Genomic DNA, 18,213 nt, shown 5'->3' with positions numbered 1-18,213 from the left:
TGTTGGTGTTAATATCAATGGTTTAACACCCGTCCAGCTTCAATAAGAGACCACACCAGCTGGTGTTACTTTGGTGTAAATTTATTTTCACATTTTTTCAAAAATCTAGTATTTTAATGTAAAATTCTTGATCGTCTTGTTTAAATTAAAAATCAACAAGAAGTGCAGTTACTAAGAAACTCTTCAAAAAACAGTTTAAAATTTGGAAATGACACCCGGAGGTGTTAATTTAACACCATAAATAAGCATCGAAAATTTAACACCAGCTCGGTGTTCACTATTTAACACCGGACTTTTTGCAGTGTAGTATTGTGTTAGCATCAGTCATGAGACAGGAAAAAAATAAAAGGTTAACAAATATCACATTTATATGTATACCCTATTTCTCTATATTGTATCTAAATATATATACGTGTGTCTATATTATTCATAGGTCATACATGTATATATACATATATATATGATTATAGATAGGGTATATATACAGATTTATTTATATAATATTATCATACAGATACTTTTGGAATAAATGCCTATATGCATTAAGGGCATAAAGAAACAAACCTTCTTCAGGACATGCTCCTTGTCAGCGATGTGATGGTATGCTTCACGCAAAGCATCCAGATCTACATCAAAGTACTGATCATCATCCTCGGTGTCTGCAAAGCTATAGAGGCGAAGGCCAGAATATCCAGCTTAGAAATATAGAATAGTGTATAGTCCTCCTCATACGGTCCTGCTCCATCAACAACAAAAAAAACTAAACAATTTTTATACAATGTGCATACATGTATATGTAACTGATATAAACATGATACAGCATAAAATAATCTTCATCTAAGTATAGTGTCAAACATCTAGTGTCAAGTGATGCTTAAAATAAAGTTGACTGATCCGATGATTATCAAATAATACTGGCATATAAAAGAAGGCAAAAGCTGCAAGGAATAGGAGCAATAAGAACCTGTGGCTGCTGTGGGGTAAGAGGGTAAGTATGCACCTTCTCCGCCTTTCAAAGCTGACCCTGAACATACAGTGTCACTACGATGACCTAAAAACTATCATCCTCGTCATACCATTATCATTGTGAAATATCTTACTTGTGAGAACCATTCAGTCACCTGTTAGGCTACCGCACTTAAAGGGATGACATAATTTTGGTTGAGATGGTGCTTCATTTTTCCAGCTTTATTCCTTGCGAGGTAATGAGAAACCGCTTATGAAATATGAAAGAGTGTATAATTCTAAGAGGAATTCAAAGTTTCTTTGATGAAAATTGGTTTCGGAAAAGCTGAGCTTTCACAAAAGCATCAAGCTAAACCATTTCATAAACGATTTTCATAGGACTAGACTTTGAATTCCCCTTCGAATTGTGTGTTCTTCAGTATTTCATAAAGTGGTTTCTAAGTATCTCGCAAAATAATTAAGAGCTGAATCCTCCACTCAACCAATACTATACCATCCCTTCAATCTGCAATTAATATGTGATATTTGCTGGGCGCTATAGGTTCAATTCTTTTTACATCACTCCTGCTCTAGGGATTCTATATGAAAAAAGAAAACATTTGCATTACCTTACTGTAGCGATTTTTGGGTTTGCTAGGTGCAGCATAATTTTGTATTTTGATTCAAGTGGGTAGTTACAACGTACACGTAAGCTGCGATACTGCTCAATATTATAAACACCTTTTTCATCTTTATCTATTTATGTGCCAGAACTATTCTGACGACAGGATGTTTTCTTTTTCAACTTGTTTTTTTTTTTTCCATGATATCTTTTGTGCACTTATCATCGACTGAGAAGGGCTTTATCGCAATTGTGGAAGGATGTATTGAGCTATTGGCATTATCTTGTTTCGATCTCTTCATTATGGTGTCAATTTTAAACAACTTTCATTTCAGCAAAATTTAAAAATTTAAACCACAAGGGCGCTACTTTACCCTAAATTAGGAACAATGCCATAAATCTACGCACTTTCGATTAAATGCTTTTTTAGACGTCATGAAAATTGATTATTTCGTGCTTATTTACGCTCAAATCTTAGAATGCGAAAGCGTTGTTCTGGTTCTCAAGTGAAGTTATATTCTTTATTGAAAATTTAAAAAAAGGAAAAAAACAAACAAACACAAAAAACATAAAAATATTCATTGCAGGTCATGCTGCAAGTCATACGAGAAAATACACTCTGGATCTGCCCCCCCCCCCCCCCCCCCCCGCATAAAAATAATCACAGTGTTTTTTACTTATAAATATTTTAATTGCCTATTGAAGCACAACAGCACCTCCTATTATCAACAGACTAAAGCCTATGGAATACTCACCAAGAGCTACTGCTGGAGCTACTGACACGGAAATCAGAGGATAATGAAGATGGAGAGAGTGCCTGCACCAGCTTTGAGTGAAGGTCTGCTGTCAGCTTGGTGTCATCCCGGCTTCGATGGCTTATTTTTTGCAGCACCTTCCCCAGCTTAGAGTCACTTGCCATGACTTTACTGATTCAACAGAGCAGAGCAGAAGTGGTTAGCTTAAACCCTTGACCGAAAGATCGGTCTGTCTGGTCGTCGGGAATAATAAGTTTCGCGGAGACTACGTCTGGCGTCACGGAGGAGAGCCGTAAACGTCAAACAATTCCTTGTTTTGTTTTGTTGTTTTTTTTTTCTATATATTCCTCCGGACAGACGGATTTTTTCTGTCTACTTACGCTGTTATTTACCGCTGGCAGCCTGTCTCTATACAACTTTGATGACATTATTTTCATGATGCTGGTTTTGAGAAGTTTTACACTGATGAATGAATCAGCATCTGAGATGGAATACTAGTATTGTAGATACCACGGCGGAATGTAATACGTATATATATATATATATATATATACATTCCGCTGTGTAGGCCTATGATATATATATATATATATATATATATGAACAAAAGCTAGATATTTTCAAATCATGTCCAGAATGATGTCAAGCATGAAGATTTCTGTCGTGGTCAACTCGCAAGACAATGGCAAAGTGAGCCAGTGTATGAGTCCATGACTATGACAGGAAAATCAATATGAGACAATTTTTAGATCATGATGAACTGGCATTCAAACTAACAACGCGATATTCAAACTAACAAGTCTTCTTTTCATTCAATGAAAGCAATATATTTGTCATAATTTCCTTTCCAAACAATTTCTCTTTGCTTTGTCGCTCATACATTAATATACTTCAACTTTGTCCTTTTTCCACAATCGTAATACCCCCACTCCACAGATATTTTCCCTCATCGGCCACTAATCAGAAGCCAAGTTCATCGCTTCCGGCCACGCACAGAAGTGCATCGGACCGCAGTCCAATGAATCCGACAATTGGTCGACTATCACTAGTATCAGGTCAGAGTCAGACATGTCGGGTGGTGATCCGAGGAAGCAAGATTGTCCGATGAGGATCATTAGACTGAGAGACATGTCTGACACTCGCCTGATACTCGACCAATCAAGTCGAATTAATCAGACTGCGATCCGATACACCTCGGTGGCCGGATGCAACAATCTTTGCTTCCGAATGAGAAAAAAAAAAATCTGTGGAAAGAGGGTGTAAGTGTAAACCCCACTGAAGTACGACGTGGGGAGTAATTTTGAGCTATATACGACTGGCACTTGTTGGTGAACTTACGATCGATCTCCACCTTGATTCTGCAGCATTGTGTGGTCCTGTGGATATCACACAAATGAAGTTTAAATAATGTCAACAGCAGCTCACTTACCACTTCTCTTCACTGTATGCGTCTACGGAGATCTCCGGCAAATCACCAAAGTTCTCAGCTAACAGAAACGATCCGTCACCTTGCTGGTTACTTTGGCCAACAGTGTACTCACCTACTCACTGCACTTCCTATCATCGAAGTTACCGTATCAATGCATTTAGACGGCCACAACAATGTAGCAATGCCATATATATACTGCTGGACTGATAGAGCAATACACTTGTATTTGGGGCGAAAACCAGTGCGAGTGTCGCAACCATCTCTCGTGCTTCATTGTGATTGCGCAACAACCAACACAGCCATACGCAAGTTGTTGCTGATTTGGTTTTTAATAATAATAATAATAATAATAATAATAATAATAATAATAATAATAATAATAATAATAATAATAATAATAATAATAATAATAATAATAATAATAATAATAATAATAATAATACAGGGTACTTATAATGCGCAAGTTCCACATAGTTAACGTGCTCAAGGCGTGTATCACTCAGAATTGAGTATTTACAAGTTGTTGTTGTTGTTATTATTAACTTAATTTAAAGGCGTGTGTCATGCAGTTATGAATATTTACGCCTAATACCTACTATAATTTATACTAATATCTTTTTTTTCCTTTAAGAAACACAGATTCAAAATTTCACTGCATTATTGCCGCAATTTTGGAGATTCTAAAACAGACTGTCATCACCCATCATGGTCCGTTTTTGTGTATTTTCTGGCCAGCCCGGTGGGCTGAAGTAGTCTGGCTGAAGTAGCCTGGCTTCCAGACCGTCAGCAAGTGCCAATTTCCTTCTCAAAATATTAACGACAAAGAAGTAGGCCTACTGAATAGCAGGTTTGGCTGGATGGCTTTGACAAAAGTACAGCGGAGACTTCGTGGGCGGCAACTTCATCGCAGTGGGAGGGCGCATTTTGTAAAAGGAGTACAGCTGGCAAAGGGTCTGGAAATGAGACTAGGGCTAAAGTGGGGAATCCCCATAGTAGGAGAATTCAACATTGCGAGCAACGTGGGTCAGTGGGTTGCGAACAGACTACCATACATTCTACTTCTGTTATATTGCGTGCATCTGACACTTGGAAAGATGGAGAAGGGAAACATTCAAAGTGTGTCGTGAATAGTATCCCAAAGCTTCAAGTTTTTTTATTACATAGATTATTATAATTTATTATCGGTTTGTTTGTTTGTTTGTTTGTTTCTTATAGAATTCCACCCCCTCCCTTACATGTTTGTGAATTCCCATTTACGCGGGAAGATGTACAACTGTATGATCCCTCGACTTTTTTACAGCAAATCATGTAGAGCGTCAAGATGAGGTGTATTTTCAAGTGACTTTAGCCCCATTAGCTGGGATAAACAATATTCTTACCGAGCTTGTGCAATGGCCAGAAATAAAAATATCTCAAGGAACGATCAGGAATAGCGCACGTCCATACATTATGGCGAGACTATACTGACCCAGGGAATTAACTGACGAACTCAATGAACAATCTAAAAACATTTAGCATCAGTATATCATTTGGTGCAATGGAGCACTGCAACAGTTTCATTAGCTATTGATATATATGTAAATTATATAACAACATGTAAATTGCACTCGGATAGCTCAATTCAAAAAGAGAATTTGATTATATAACAAAAGTGACTATCTGGTGGTGCTAATAGAAAGAGATGAAAGCATTTTCTCCTTTTACTCTTTTTAATTCATCCTTTATATTTGATTGTTGCAATAGCTTTGCATTCAAACAAACAATTTTTTTTTATTTCCACTTAGCCATGATATTTTAAAAACACTATTTCTACCTCAAAAGGAGTGTCACAACGAGGCCTTCTTTAGAACTGCACCAGTTTCATGGCAACTGAACATCGCGAAAACATTTAATCATAATTATAAAACTCGCAATTTTTCAATAAATATGGCGTACTTGCATATTTTCTCTTTTACACAAATTGTGAATATTTCAGAAGTAATGTGTGTATGTATAATGACATGATATAACATTTGGAAAAATAAACAGTTAAAATCATGACATATTTGTTTTTCCTTTATACCATTTTCATTACTTCAGTATTGTCTTGGATATGTCAACGTAATAGAATGTACTTTTTATGTACATCTAACCACTTGACTGCTAACCACGTCTATAGACGTGCTTTCGATTTCGCCTGCTGGTGCTGAGCACGTCTATTGCTCAGGGTATTTGTACTTTCAGGACTATAGCACCGCGTCATGCTTACCCCTAATGTGTAATTAGCACTGCAGTGATATCATTCAGATCTTGAACAGTAGATGGCGCTTTCAAAAAAAAAAATCTGGCTATTTTCAATCACTGAATGGACAATGTGTTACTGTATTGACCAGTGTACTGAATGGAAAAAAACAACTTTCAACATGGCGGCCTCCTGTTCACGTTGGCGATCTCATAATGCGGCTTATACTCTCGATGATAGAAGTGAAAGTAATTTGAGTGACTGTTCGGATATTTATGAAGGAGAAGAGGAAGACCTCATGGATCTTGAAGTGAATATCTATATTTTGATGGTGAAAGTGGAAGATCTGATGATATGATTGTGATATCTTAGTCCCACTAATGAATGTTGGCGAAAGTCCAAGCAAACATTCACCTGACACATTCACCTGACACAGACCCAAGATATCAGCAAGGACATAGCTGGGTTGGTGGAAAATTTAATAATTATGTATATTAATGGCTCCATTCAATTTTGACTTCTGTCCAATAAAAAAAATATGAAAAAAAGAAAAAATAAAGGTAAAAAACAGATATCTATGCCATGTTTACATGGATATCCTATTTTCCCCAAAATGCTGTAGCACAGGGGTATGAATGTGCGTGTTTACCCAATAGCAGTCAAGTGGTTAAAGGGATGGTATAGTATTGGTGGAGATGAGGATTGGGCTTTTAACTTTTTGCGAGATATCAAGAAACACTTGTGAAATAGTACAGAGCATACCATTCTAAGAGGAATTCAAAGTTTGTATGATAAAAATCGGTTTTGGAATGGCTGAAATATCCAAAACCAAAGTAAAACAAAGCGATCGTAATAAAAGGTGAGTCCCACCCTTAGGATTGCTCTGTTTTGGGTACCTCAGCCATTTCAAAACCAATTTTCATCAAATAAATGTTGATTTCCAATTGGAATTACATGCTCTTTCATATTTCATGAAAGGTTTCGCATTATCTCACCCAAAAATGTTAAAAACCTGAAGTTAGGCCTCAACCAAAACTATACAATCCCTTAAATGTGCAGATTGTTGCAATTTTACCATTGAAATGTAAAGATGATCGAATGAACCATGAATAATTTACTACATTTTTCCTACATCCTACTTTAATCACATTCCATGCCAATGGCTGTGAGATTTTGTTTTTCCCGAAAAGTGTGTCTGTGTGTGTGTGTGTGGGGGGGGGGGGGGAGTGGTGAGGAGTTGTCGTTGATTGGTCTTAGGGGTACACGAAATGGCTCAAATTTCTGTTCCTAGAGGAGCCCCGGGAGAAAGCAAGCAAACCGTCAAATAAATAAATGAATAAGCATATAATAGCTTTATAGTGGTTTTTGTTTGCGAAGACACTTTTGTGTTTGGCGGTGCTTTTTGTTTATTGGGGGAGGCTGCTGTTGTTGGTGGTTCATTTTTTCTCTCTTTATTTTCTGACCGAACATATATCTACCAAAAAAAAAAAAAAAAAAAAAACACTAAGAGAACATTATAGATACACATTGCACAATGTCTCGACTCCAAAATTCTCATCAGAGATAATAATCCAACAAAATTGAAATTTTCTAGCTTCATTTAATTCGCATATCGACTACACGGAGAATGAGCTTTTGCTTTTGCAGATCTAATGTGAGACATTTTGTGTCCTGGAGCAGCCTTTTCTTTAGGTTAATGATTGCATAATTGAAGATGTATCGTGACGTATTATCATTAAGTCCTCTTTAAGATGCAAATCTTACACTGATTTAAAAAAAAAGATTTTTCAACGAAAAATTCACATTGACAAATTTCACGATCGACAGCGAATTCACGGTTGCTTAATAAGCAATCACGTTAGCGGCATAGCTGACGACATTGGCAAGTGACATACCAAATTTTGGCCTTCGCAGTTTGACCATAAGTCACAGAGGCCATAGGTGTCACAGATTTCACCATATTCTTTATGCAATAATCGTTCGTTCCTTGTTACGTTATGCTACCTCCCGGGCTCTAGTTTTGGTACTATTGTCACATTATCGATGACCGGAACAATTTCAGTCTGCTAATTTCCTGTTCTTTACACTTTATTGTTGTAAAGGGAATAATGACATTGAAACTGTAGTGAATTACTATACAAGCATTCTTTAATTACCTCTGCCACTTCTCCTTCTTTCCTTTAACTTAAAGCGTATTGATGACGGAGAAGGTTCAGGGAACTCTGAAGTGAATTTTTCCTTGAATACGTTCGTCGTGCCTGAATGAAGTCAAAGGTGACACATGGAATGAAACAAACAACTTCACACATTTGTTTCTGTTTCTTCCAAATATTTTACGCAACATTCCGAGTTCTTCGCAAACTGACGGATTTCTTTCGCAGTCAAATTTTTAGGCATTTCTCTTGTTTGACATGTTCTGTGCCTCTGCAGTTGCGTAATTAATTTTTTACAGGTGTCAAGTGTCCAATGCTAGTGTTCATTGCCACATTTCCCGCGAAAGTTGCTCTATGAGTCGCAATTATACTGATCATCGTATCAGGCAGCTCATCTGACTGCACAATTTGTGGCATTTCAAATAGTAGGAAGTCACTTTGTAGTTCCACTTTGCTCATGCGCAGAAAAAGGTATTGTTGTGCTATGAGGCATGTCGGTTAATAGATTAATTGAGACAAATATCTGTGAAGTAAGGATTATAGGATGTAATCATTTTAAATGGTGCTTGCAAACACATCCACCTGCCAGCAACAAAGTGTTCATTGAAGTCTAGTGTTTGGCAATACAATGAAAAAACAAAATGTTGACGCATTCAATGCGAAACAATGGAATGGATCCTTCCCCAAGTCTGGTAACCGGGTCTACGCAAGTTCATTTTTTGTTTGACCATGAATTCTAAAAATTGTTACGTCGGGCAAGATTATGCCTCACATCGCTTTGAAAACGAAACTTTAGTGAAGTGCCTAACTAATTGAGAAAAAAAAGAAAGGAAAAAAAGTAATTTGTACAAGGCTGAACATGAGCTAATTACACATTCTCGTATTATGACGTGGGAGGGTTTTTTATGCCTTTGAACTCACATACGACTTTCTAATCTAGATAAAGAGGAAAGAAAGGATGGATGGGGGAAATGTCACAAAGAGAGGAACAGAAAGTAAGGTAGACAAAGAAAAAGTACAACATCGTCAATAACATATGACAATTGTGTAACATACCGAAAATTTCCTTTTTGATCCATGCGATAATGTTTAATGAACAAACCTCATTTACCAGCATCAAAGTACATTTTGACACGGACAAATATGTATTCCTAGAATGATAACTTTGTGAAGTCACTTCTGTTAAAACAAACTGTTTTCCATAAAATACAGTCAAACCTGTCTAACAGCGGCTACCCATGGGAGACGAAAAAGCGACTGTTATAGACAGGTGGTCGCTAAGGCAGGTTTGCCTATACGTTTACAACATATGCTGCGATCTGATTTCGCAACTCTTAAGCTGACAACATCTCTATACAAAATAAAATACAATGAAAGCATTACACAACGAGTAGAATCAACTTAAATGTTGCAACATAATATACATTTCCTTTGTGGTATGTTTACCTGGGCTTTATTATGATTGTGTTCTTGACCACTATTTTCCTGTTTTTCTCCACTCTGCCCAAGTTTATTCCATTGACTCTGAGTGACAGCATCATCAGATATTTTCTGTACATTTCGAGCGCTGGCAGCAAATATACAAATACACCTGGTTGTCCTACGCTGATCAGTACAGCCATAAATGAACTGTAATACACATTAAGGCAGGTGAAGATAAAGCATGGATATTGCCTAATGCTCTAATATTTCAAACGCAATCCATTACTTCGGTTAAATGTCGAGCCATGGCACAAAAATACGCTATCATACCATACAATATAATATTGATGTTTAAATACGCTCTTCAAATAGGGCTCAGTAATAACATTTGCAAAACTGCAAAATTTGAAAATTACAGATATAGAACACTTATAAATATATTGACCAACTTTCAATCAATATATGAATACATCTTTGAAATATTCAAGACGGTCAAAAGTGAACTGCAATGTATACATAGGAAAGGTAGATTAAACATTGACACTTGGTGTTCTAATATTTCAAATGAAACAATTTTTAAACGGTTTCCAAACGTTGTCCAGAAAACTACATCTAACTATTGCTAGACGCAAGATTATTCCGTTAAAGCAATAGTACTGTGATCATACTGTACATTGTATATAATTTCAAAATGACGAGCGGTATTCAAGATTTCAGGGGAGGCAAAAAGTAAAATCTTCACGAATTTCAGTCTACATGTGACAGACAAGATCTAGATACTCAAGACTCTATTAGATACTGTAATCAATTGGCACGATACATTCTAATGATAGTGTCATTCATCATTGCAAGACCTTTGGGTTGGAGTAAAAAGTAATCGCAATAGAGAAGCTCATTTCATCGTAACTTTTTCTTGCAAGGCACATGTAGATAGTGTACTAAGCATACGAGGTTTGATGACACAGGAGAATCATTCTCTTTGTGTTCATGACTGCAAGTGATAAAACACTTTGAAGCTACTGTCCAAGGCTGAACTATTGTCTTGTCGTTGTTCCTTGCATTTTTTAATTCTGAACCCAGCTGAGCAGCTGGCACAAAGTCTTTGCTCGAATCGTGGACCTAATACACATGGATTGTTCACTGCAGTCTTTCTTTGATGTAATGATCGTCGCCGACACCTGATTATGTGTATCTTAATGAGTACATTCAGGTTGTTTCGCTGATGTGCCTTTTTCAGACGGAAATGTCTTTGGATAAATACAGATGATGAGGAGCAGCAAACCTGGGATCATGACAAATTTTGTGTCAAAAGATGGGTAATTGCTGATTCGCACATTTTCGCACACGCAAAAGACCTTGCCTAATGGCAAGATATACCTGTTTTCTACCATTACCGTCCCTTTTTGCTCTGGAATAAGCTGGAGAAAAGTGAAATATTGAGATCACAAATGACAATCATTCTGCTAAAATGTTAGCTTTCTTTTAAAAACTGCCTGCTTCTCCCAAGCGAAATTGTTTGAGGCATGATTTCCTAACATACACCACAACTGCACATTCACTTTACTTGATTTTTGTGAGTTATTTCCTTCTGCGCATATAGTTTTAGATTTCTCGAATCTTCGTCTTGTTCTTCTCCCGGCTTGCTGGCGGTGACGATCATGGGATCAAAGCAGTAAGCCATGCTAAAAATGTCTTTGTGGCGCTTTTGAAATGTACGGGTGCATGAATTAATTAACGATACGATGAATGTCCATGTGTATTAGGTCCATGCTAAAATAGACCGCTTCTGTAATGTATTAACTTTCATGGATGTTCCTTTTCCTACAGCCCAGTGACGAAGCAATTTATTCACCTGCTTCCTCCCACTAAGTTCAATAGGCAGGAATTCACTGAGTTGTTGTTGCTAAGTATGGCAAGCCTCCGGCAAGCTTTGTGGTTGTTAGGGCAACTTTTGTGAACAAGGCATGCATGAAGTCTGAATCATTGCAGAACCGGTCTAAGAGATTGGCTGAATATGGGTGTTTGCGCTAGCATTCCGCTGATATTTATAGAGAAGATATTACACTCCAGTAGGCCTACATCACTGCACTCAAGGTGACATCGAAGCATCTGCAGGACTGCAGAACTTTTGAACTGTATTTGACATGAAGATGCTTCTTTTTGGAGTAGCTACACAGAACACACACTAACAATCAATACAAAGAATATAGTTTGAAATAATTGGCGAACAGGTGCAACTCGTGCAAAATTTCTAATAATCTTGCTTAATATACCCAATGTTCAGACGGTGATCCGTGACTTCGAGGAAATACTATCTTCGAGGATAATGTCTATGGGACGCAAAATGTCACACGGTCGATTTCGTTAAAAAAATGGTAATTTCGGCGACAACATTATTATTTTTTCTAAATTAATCAGTTAATTCCTTCTCTTCTTCAACATTCACGCTCATTCGTATCGCTGGATCAAAGATTGTTTAACCGAAATTTGAGCTGTGTCTGCTTTTGCCAATATCTTTATCAATGAAGCGAAATCGCTATTAGAAAAACGACGTTATCATGACAGCAGCTGCTTTCAAAGCTGTCATTATGTCAAATTTCATTGCCAGGAGTAAACTAAAAAAAGCTAAATTAATAATCCATCCGTAGGAGCTTTTGTGTGTCTTGTGAGTTTCATGTAAGTCTTATATGTGTAGGCACGTGTATTATTATGACAAAATGCATCGCTGTCATGAAAAATCTTACATTTATTTATATTACAAATAAAATATATTTACAAAACAAATACACAAATTCACCATGTAGGCCTACACTTCCACAATGATCTGGAAGGAATCGTGCTGGAAACTACAGTCTTAGAGGCCTTCTAAATGTCTCAATACTGATTGTCTACGTCTACCTTCTTGCATGCAGCAGTAACTAGTTGGAACTTTGATAAAAACACCCTTTGTTGTAATTACTAATTACTTCTCTGTGTGGGTGTAATATGACTGCATCCACAAGACTTGATGTCTTGGTTAGATACGGTCTCTGCCTTCAGATACGTCCCCTCCCCATCATTTCGCCACGGTTTATTACTAAGGTATACCAATCCTGGAAATCAGAAACATGTCACTGTTTTCTTGGTTCTGAAGCACATGGCTGTTGTTTTCCTCCACTCTGCGGGGTCGGGGCAATTTGTGGTTGGGGTCGGGCCAATTATTTATGGAAACCTGTGGTGATGTTCAGTGCTTTCCTCAGCCGGATTTCCAGGTCTTCCTTGCATTTGTACATGGGAAGATGCAGTACAAGGTAATTCTGACAGGTGTTCGCTTCGGGGCGCATGTCCTCCGGTGGTCCCCCGCGACAATCGTTTTCCCCGTCCATGGGCCACATCCGAGGGCCGATCACTCCGAATCCACCAACAGGTACATGTGTGGCTCCAGTGAAGAATCCTACGGGGATACAATTATTGTACCCATGTTATGATATAGATATATAATATTTGCACATACAGTGGACTCCCATTATCCCATTATAACGTACACTGTTTTAATGAAAGTCTCTTTACAACGAAGTAAAATATCCAGATCCCAAAGTCGTCATCTAGTGTAACTTTATGTAAGCCTACTTTACAGTAGGCTATAAAGAAATTTGGATATAACGAAAGTAAACCGCCGGTCCTGAGGACTTCGTTATAACGGGAGTGCACTGTATATCTATTTAATTCAACATTCTTTATCATGTCAATGAATTTAATTCATTCAACGCCTTGTACATCTCTTTTCCAACTACGTTTCATCTTTCTCACCTTAAAAGAAAAAAGAAAAAAACACAAGGAATACATACATCTATAGTAAGTATGAACTTATTTACCTAAAATATTCTATTCAGTGTTAGCACAGCTCTCCCAGACGTATAAAGCAACTTCACCAAGTTGACACTTCAAATACGTTTTCACACATGTACAAAGTACTGGTTTTTATGAAATTTCTCTTCATTTACCTTATCAGTCATTATGCATTTCATCAAAGGGGGAGATTGAAAGACCTTGTGGCCACAAAGACTCTCCTGTCGCTATCTAACAAACCATTCGGGTTCAACGCTTTGATTGTTGTTTTCTCGCTGTAGTTCTGTAAAAGTTGTTTATGGTGTTATCAAGTGCGTAATGTATGACGATGAAAGTGATAAGAATAATTATTGTACTGTTTTACAAAGACACAGGTGAACCCACAGAAATAGCCAGGAAAAAAAGCAGACCAGAAACAGTCGTCTAATATTCATAACCCTCGAGGTTAACAAAGTGGACCGTAAGGTAAAACTGCTTTAACCAAGCAGATGCTGGCTTTTGATTTAAAAAAGAAAAGAAAAAACCCATATGAATGCGCTTAAGGGGAATGAAAGCCAAAAATGCATGTTGATTGAGTGAATGCAGCAATATTAGTAAAAAACATCGGTGAAAGTTTGAGGAAATTGGACAATCCGTTCAAAAGTTACGAATTTTTAAAGTTTTGGTGACAAGACCGCTGGACCAGAAGACTACTACAGCTCCTGACATCACATACGCACTACGATACAAAGAAAAAAAAATCAACATATCTTTACTTTTCTCGCATAATGAAAGAACGCTAGATTTACCTCTTTCAGAAATCAGGAGGCATATTATCCTTGACATATTATGTCAGTAACAAGTCAAGGGAAGGTGTACTTTACATATGAAATTATATTTTGTTGAATCGTCTTTATATTTTCTTTATATTGTAGTGCATATTATTGTCATGATCAGCAGTAGTCTTCTGATCCAGCGATCTCATCACCAAAGTAGAAAAAAAAATCAGAACTTTGACCGTATTTTCTGATTTTCCTTAAACTTTCACTGATGCGTTCTACCAATATTGCTGCATTCAACTCAATCCACATGCATATTTGGGGTAAATTCCTTATAAGCACTCTAGCTCATCATGATTTTATATTTTCTTAACTTGTGTACGACACACAACAAACTGAATCTTACCCTACTTATTGCAGTAGCTGTGTAAAGATTGAGGGATTATAGACTCTGCAGAACCTTTTTATAAGACTTTCAACTTGTGTTCTGTCCCAGAGTAGCATGACATATGGTATCTCACAGCAGAATATTGAAAGATTTGTGCAGTGTTTTTTTTCCATCTTTTCTTCTTCTTTTTTTTTTCAGAATACATCCGCGGGAGTTTTTTAGCATTCGCGTGATCTTTGAATTTGCGACTCGAAAGCTAACGCGACGCAGCCTCCTGGAGTGAGCAATGGAAACAGCAGCTACCTCGTACCAGTGCCGTGCCTCGTACATGTGCAGAACATTTTTATATAGCCTGATAGCGTCGTCTTCAGCGTTAGCGTCGCAGATCCAAGGCTCGCTAATAGCAAAGCTGATGACTGTTGTGATATGCAAGGGGAAACCAAGGATGTTGGAAGCTCCTTGGTAAAAGCAACTTACTCAAGAACTTTCTTTTCTCTTCCTCTTGAAGACTGTGAAAGACGTCCCAGAACATCTTGATGACTCGATGTTCTCTGGTGTATCCTTGTTCGTACCGAAAGCTCTGAAACAAAGGTTTTTATGTTTGTATTTTATTTTTTACTAAGAGTCGATACATTTTGTATATTTCGATGGCAGGTCATTTGCAGCAATATAACAATCATACTCTGACGACAACAATAGAAAAAAGGAAAATTGGGTGTAAAATCCATAATCGAGGCTACTGCAACATCAGAATAATATGTTCAAAAAGCAATTGAGAAAGAATATATTACGAACTATCCATGATTATAGTTCACTACATGTAGATTCCTTTCGAAAGGAGATTAAAGCATGAAAACTATACGCACGTTATCTTTGAGACACCCTTGTAATGGGATAAGACTATACATAAATTTAGAGAAAAAAAATTGTCATCGTTCACGTGGGTATTCAACATTTACATTAACTCTGCAAGAAAAGCAATTGACGTGATTACGTACAGAGGGGAATTAGACCAATTCATGATTTTAGACATTTACTATGTGATGTCCATATATGTACGTGTGCACGTGACGAAGTTGCTCTATGTGCATTCTGACAGAGTATGTCTGTCATTGTTCAAGGATACTGAATTCTTACAAAATGGTTTTAAAGTACTTTTTGATTTTTTTATGCTTCTTATATTTGGGAACTACATTTGGAAGTTTCTCAAATTCATTGTCCTTCACTGCATCATAATCTCGACATAGACCTGTGCAGTGTAAAATCATGGTTGACGTATCTTTATTCCAGTGGTTTTAAAGTACTTTTTAATTTTTTTATGCTTCTTATATTTGGGAACTACATTTGGAAGTTTCTCAAATTCATTGTCCTTCACTGCATCATAATCTCGACATAGACCTGTGCAGTGTAAAATCATGGTTGACGTATCTTTATTCCAGTCACTGCCAGTCTGCATGATTATAAACAAAAAAGACAAAAACACGTTCTTCGGGCATGATGGGGGCAAACATGAGGAGAGAACAAGTTAAGAATGCAAACTTAAAGGAAAGAGGGCATCAAAACGCACCCCTTCAAACGCCATCCAGTCGTATTCTCCACCAAGGAAGAGCGCTTCCATCTCCTCCCACTTGAAAAGCTTCTGGAGGCATGTCAAAGGAGTCACTTGCATCATTCCTTTCTTAAATGCTTGCACCTGCTCTTCAGCCGTGTGGTATCTTGAAAGAAGCTCGATGTACTCTTTGCTGTTGGTGGGGTAAAGATTATGGGCAGCCTGTTAACACTTTGGTCACAAGAATATCAAATCAAAGATTTTGCACTGTTTAACGTGAAAAGAGAACTTTCTCTAAACATATCTGTAAATTCAGAACATCAGAAATGTTTGCAAAACACTTTGTGAAAGTGTGAGGCACGAACAATCTGTTTAAATTCATTAATTAGATAATGAAGTTCTGTGTTGTCCTACCCTCTCTAGACTGGAACTGTAAAGTGATGAGTGACGTCATTATTACAAGTATACTGTCCCCGAACTAAATATTTCTTGGACATTGAAGAAACACTGGACTCTTCTGGGCTCTTCCAGAAGTCATGGAGAATATTTTTACCATACAATTCATTTGTTTCTTTTGTTTTCGTTTGTTTGCATTCATTCAACTTCTAAACTACAAGCAAAATAAAATTTGCATTTTTGTGAAAAATTACACAAAACATAGATAAATTACAAAGGAGCAAAATAAAAGTACAATCTCATGTAAGACTACTATAGCATAATCATTATAAGACATTTATGACTGTATGAATAACACGTCAATACTGCAAAAAATTGTTCTCCTCTACAATTGATGTCTAATTTACTTTCAAATCTGTCAGGAAAAATATCGTCTCTTCTACCTACAAAAATGTTAATCAAAAGAAAAATATGTCATCATTAATAGTAAGACCACTTTTCTCTATTTTTTTTTTTTTGGGGGGGGGGCAGGTCTGTAAGTCCTCACTAATCCGTATTTTCTAATAACTGTCATGCAACATAATATCAGATTCTCTAACAACACATTTTCCACATGTTTTGAAATATCTTTTGTTATTTACTTGTACCACGGGAACCTTGGCAAGGTAATTCCTTGAATCAAAGATTACTTCGGCTGTATGAAAACTTCAGTCAATGAAACAAAACTTTGTACGAAGTGGAAACCTACACATTGTCTTTTGTCACCATCACTGCATCACCACCTTCTTTTAGCTCCTTGGTCTTTCCACTGGAGTCGTCTACAACAAACGTCATCTCCATGGCTTTAAGGTCTTCTTCAGACAGCTGTGATAAGGACTGAATGCTCCTGGCCAAATCTGGTTCTAGAAGCTGCAGGTCCTCCGTACTGGAAACTCTGTGCATTGATAGATTGTTGTTGGTATTTTTTTTTACTATTATTGCTACAACATTTTGATATATGACATAATCACTCCATATACGACATAAAGATAACAACTGATGAGTCTCAAAGGTATGTACATAGAGATTGAAAATTTCATCCTGATTGACGGACTTTTATTAATATTTTGATGGTTTCATCATAAGGAATTTTAAAGCAATAGAGATACTGGTGCTATCATTCACTTCTGCACTGAAAAAACCCCAAACATTTGTTTCTTCACCTCAAAAACATGCATTAATGCTTTGCATGTGATATCTTTTCTCCTTAGACAGGGTTCGACATTAGCGGTGGCCCGGTGGCCCGGTGGCCCGGAGCCACCAAAAATCGGGCAACTAAGATTCAAAATGGATGTTTTACGCTTGCTTTTATTTCGGGCCACCAAATTCTAGTGACCAAACGGGCCACCGGAGAAAAAACAAAACAAAACAAAACAAAACTAGTGGCGATCACCCGAGCCCTGCTTTAAACCAAGTTCACTCATTCGGTGTTCGGGTGACAGAGTCATTCCTGCTGAGGGTTGGATAAGGCCCCAGTCACATAATGCTCTGCGTCCGGCCTTACGTCCAAAAAAGCCAATTTTTCTGCGGACTTTTACAAAACATACGGGAAAAAATGCGGGCGATACGGGCAAATACAAATACTTGCGTTCACTTGCAGATAATCTTACGAATTGACACGTAGTTTGTTTTTTCGACTTGTGTTAACTTCCGAATACTTCTGAACACTTGCGGAGAGTTGCGAATATTTACGGAGAGTTCCGGATAT

The 18,213-nt window shown here is 37.3% G+C and overlaps 2 protein-coding genes across 2 annotated transcripts in view; both read right to left on the bottom strand.

The window, feature by feature from the left end:
* LOC139727605 (probable E3 ubiquitin-protein ligase HERC4) overlaps nt 1-3,836 on the bottom strand; it is a 47,425-nt gene extending 43,589 nt beyond the window's left edge. The window contains exons 1-3 of the mRNA XM_071638587.1: nt 3,752-3,836; nt 2,323-2,493; nt 565-667 (exon numbers count right to left, since the gene is read on the bottom strand). Of these exons, the coding sequence (XP_071494688.1) occupies nt 565-667; nt 2,323-2,486 (267 nt within the window). The 5' untranslated portion in view covers nt 2,487-2,493; nt 3,752-3,836. The remainder of the gene's footprint in view (nt 1-564; nt 668-2,322; nt 2,494-3,751) is intronic.
* An 8,083-nt stretch (nt 3,837-11,919) lies between these two features.
* Nucleotides 11,920-18,213, bottom strand: part of LOC139727604 (probable E3 ubiquitin-protein ligase HERC4) — a 35,576-nt gene continuing 29,282 nt past the window's right edge. The window contains exons 10-13 of the mRNA XM_071638585.1: nt 17,215-17,400; nt 16,089-16,263; nt 14,999-15,101; nt 11,920-12,980 (exon numbers count right to left, since the gene is read on the bottom strand). Of these exons, the coding sequence (XP_071494686.1) occupies nt 12,745-12,980; nt 14,999-15,101; nt 16,089-16,263; nt 17,215-17,400 (700 nt within the window). The 3' untranslated portion in view covers nt 11,920-12,744. The remainder of the gene's footprint in view (nt 12,981-14,998; nt 15,102-16,088; nt 16,264-17,214; nt 17,401-18,213) is intronic.

The sequence above is a fragment of the Diadema antillarum genome, unplaced genomic scaffold, assembly GCF_040938485.1.
Source record: "Diadema antillarum isolate AM-2024a unplaced genomic scaffold, OU_Dant_1.0 seq00000136_RagTag, whole genome shotgun sequence".
Classification (NCBI taxonomy): domain Eukaryota; kingdom Metazoa; phylum Echinodermata; class Echinoidea; order Diadematoida; family Diadematidae; genus Diadema; species Diadema antillarum.
This window is presented reverse-complemented; position numbering and strand designations above follow the sequence as displayed.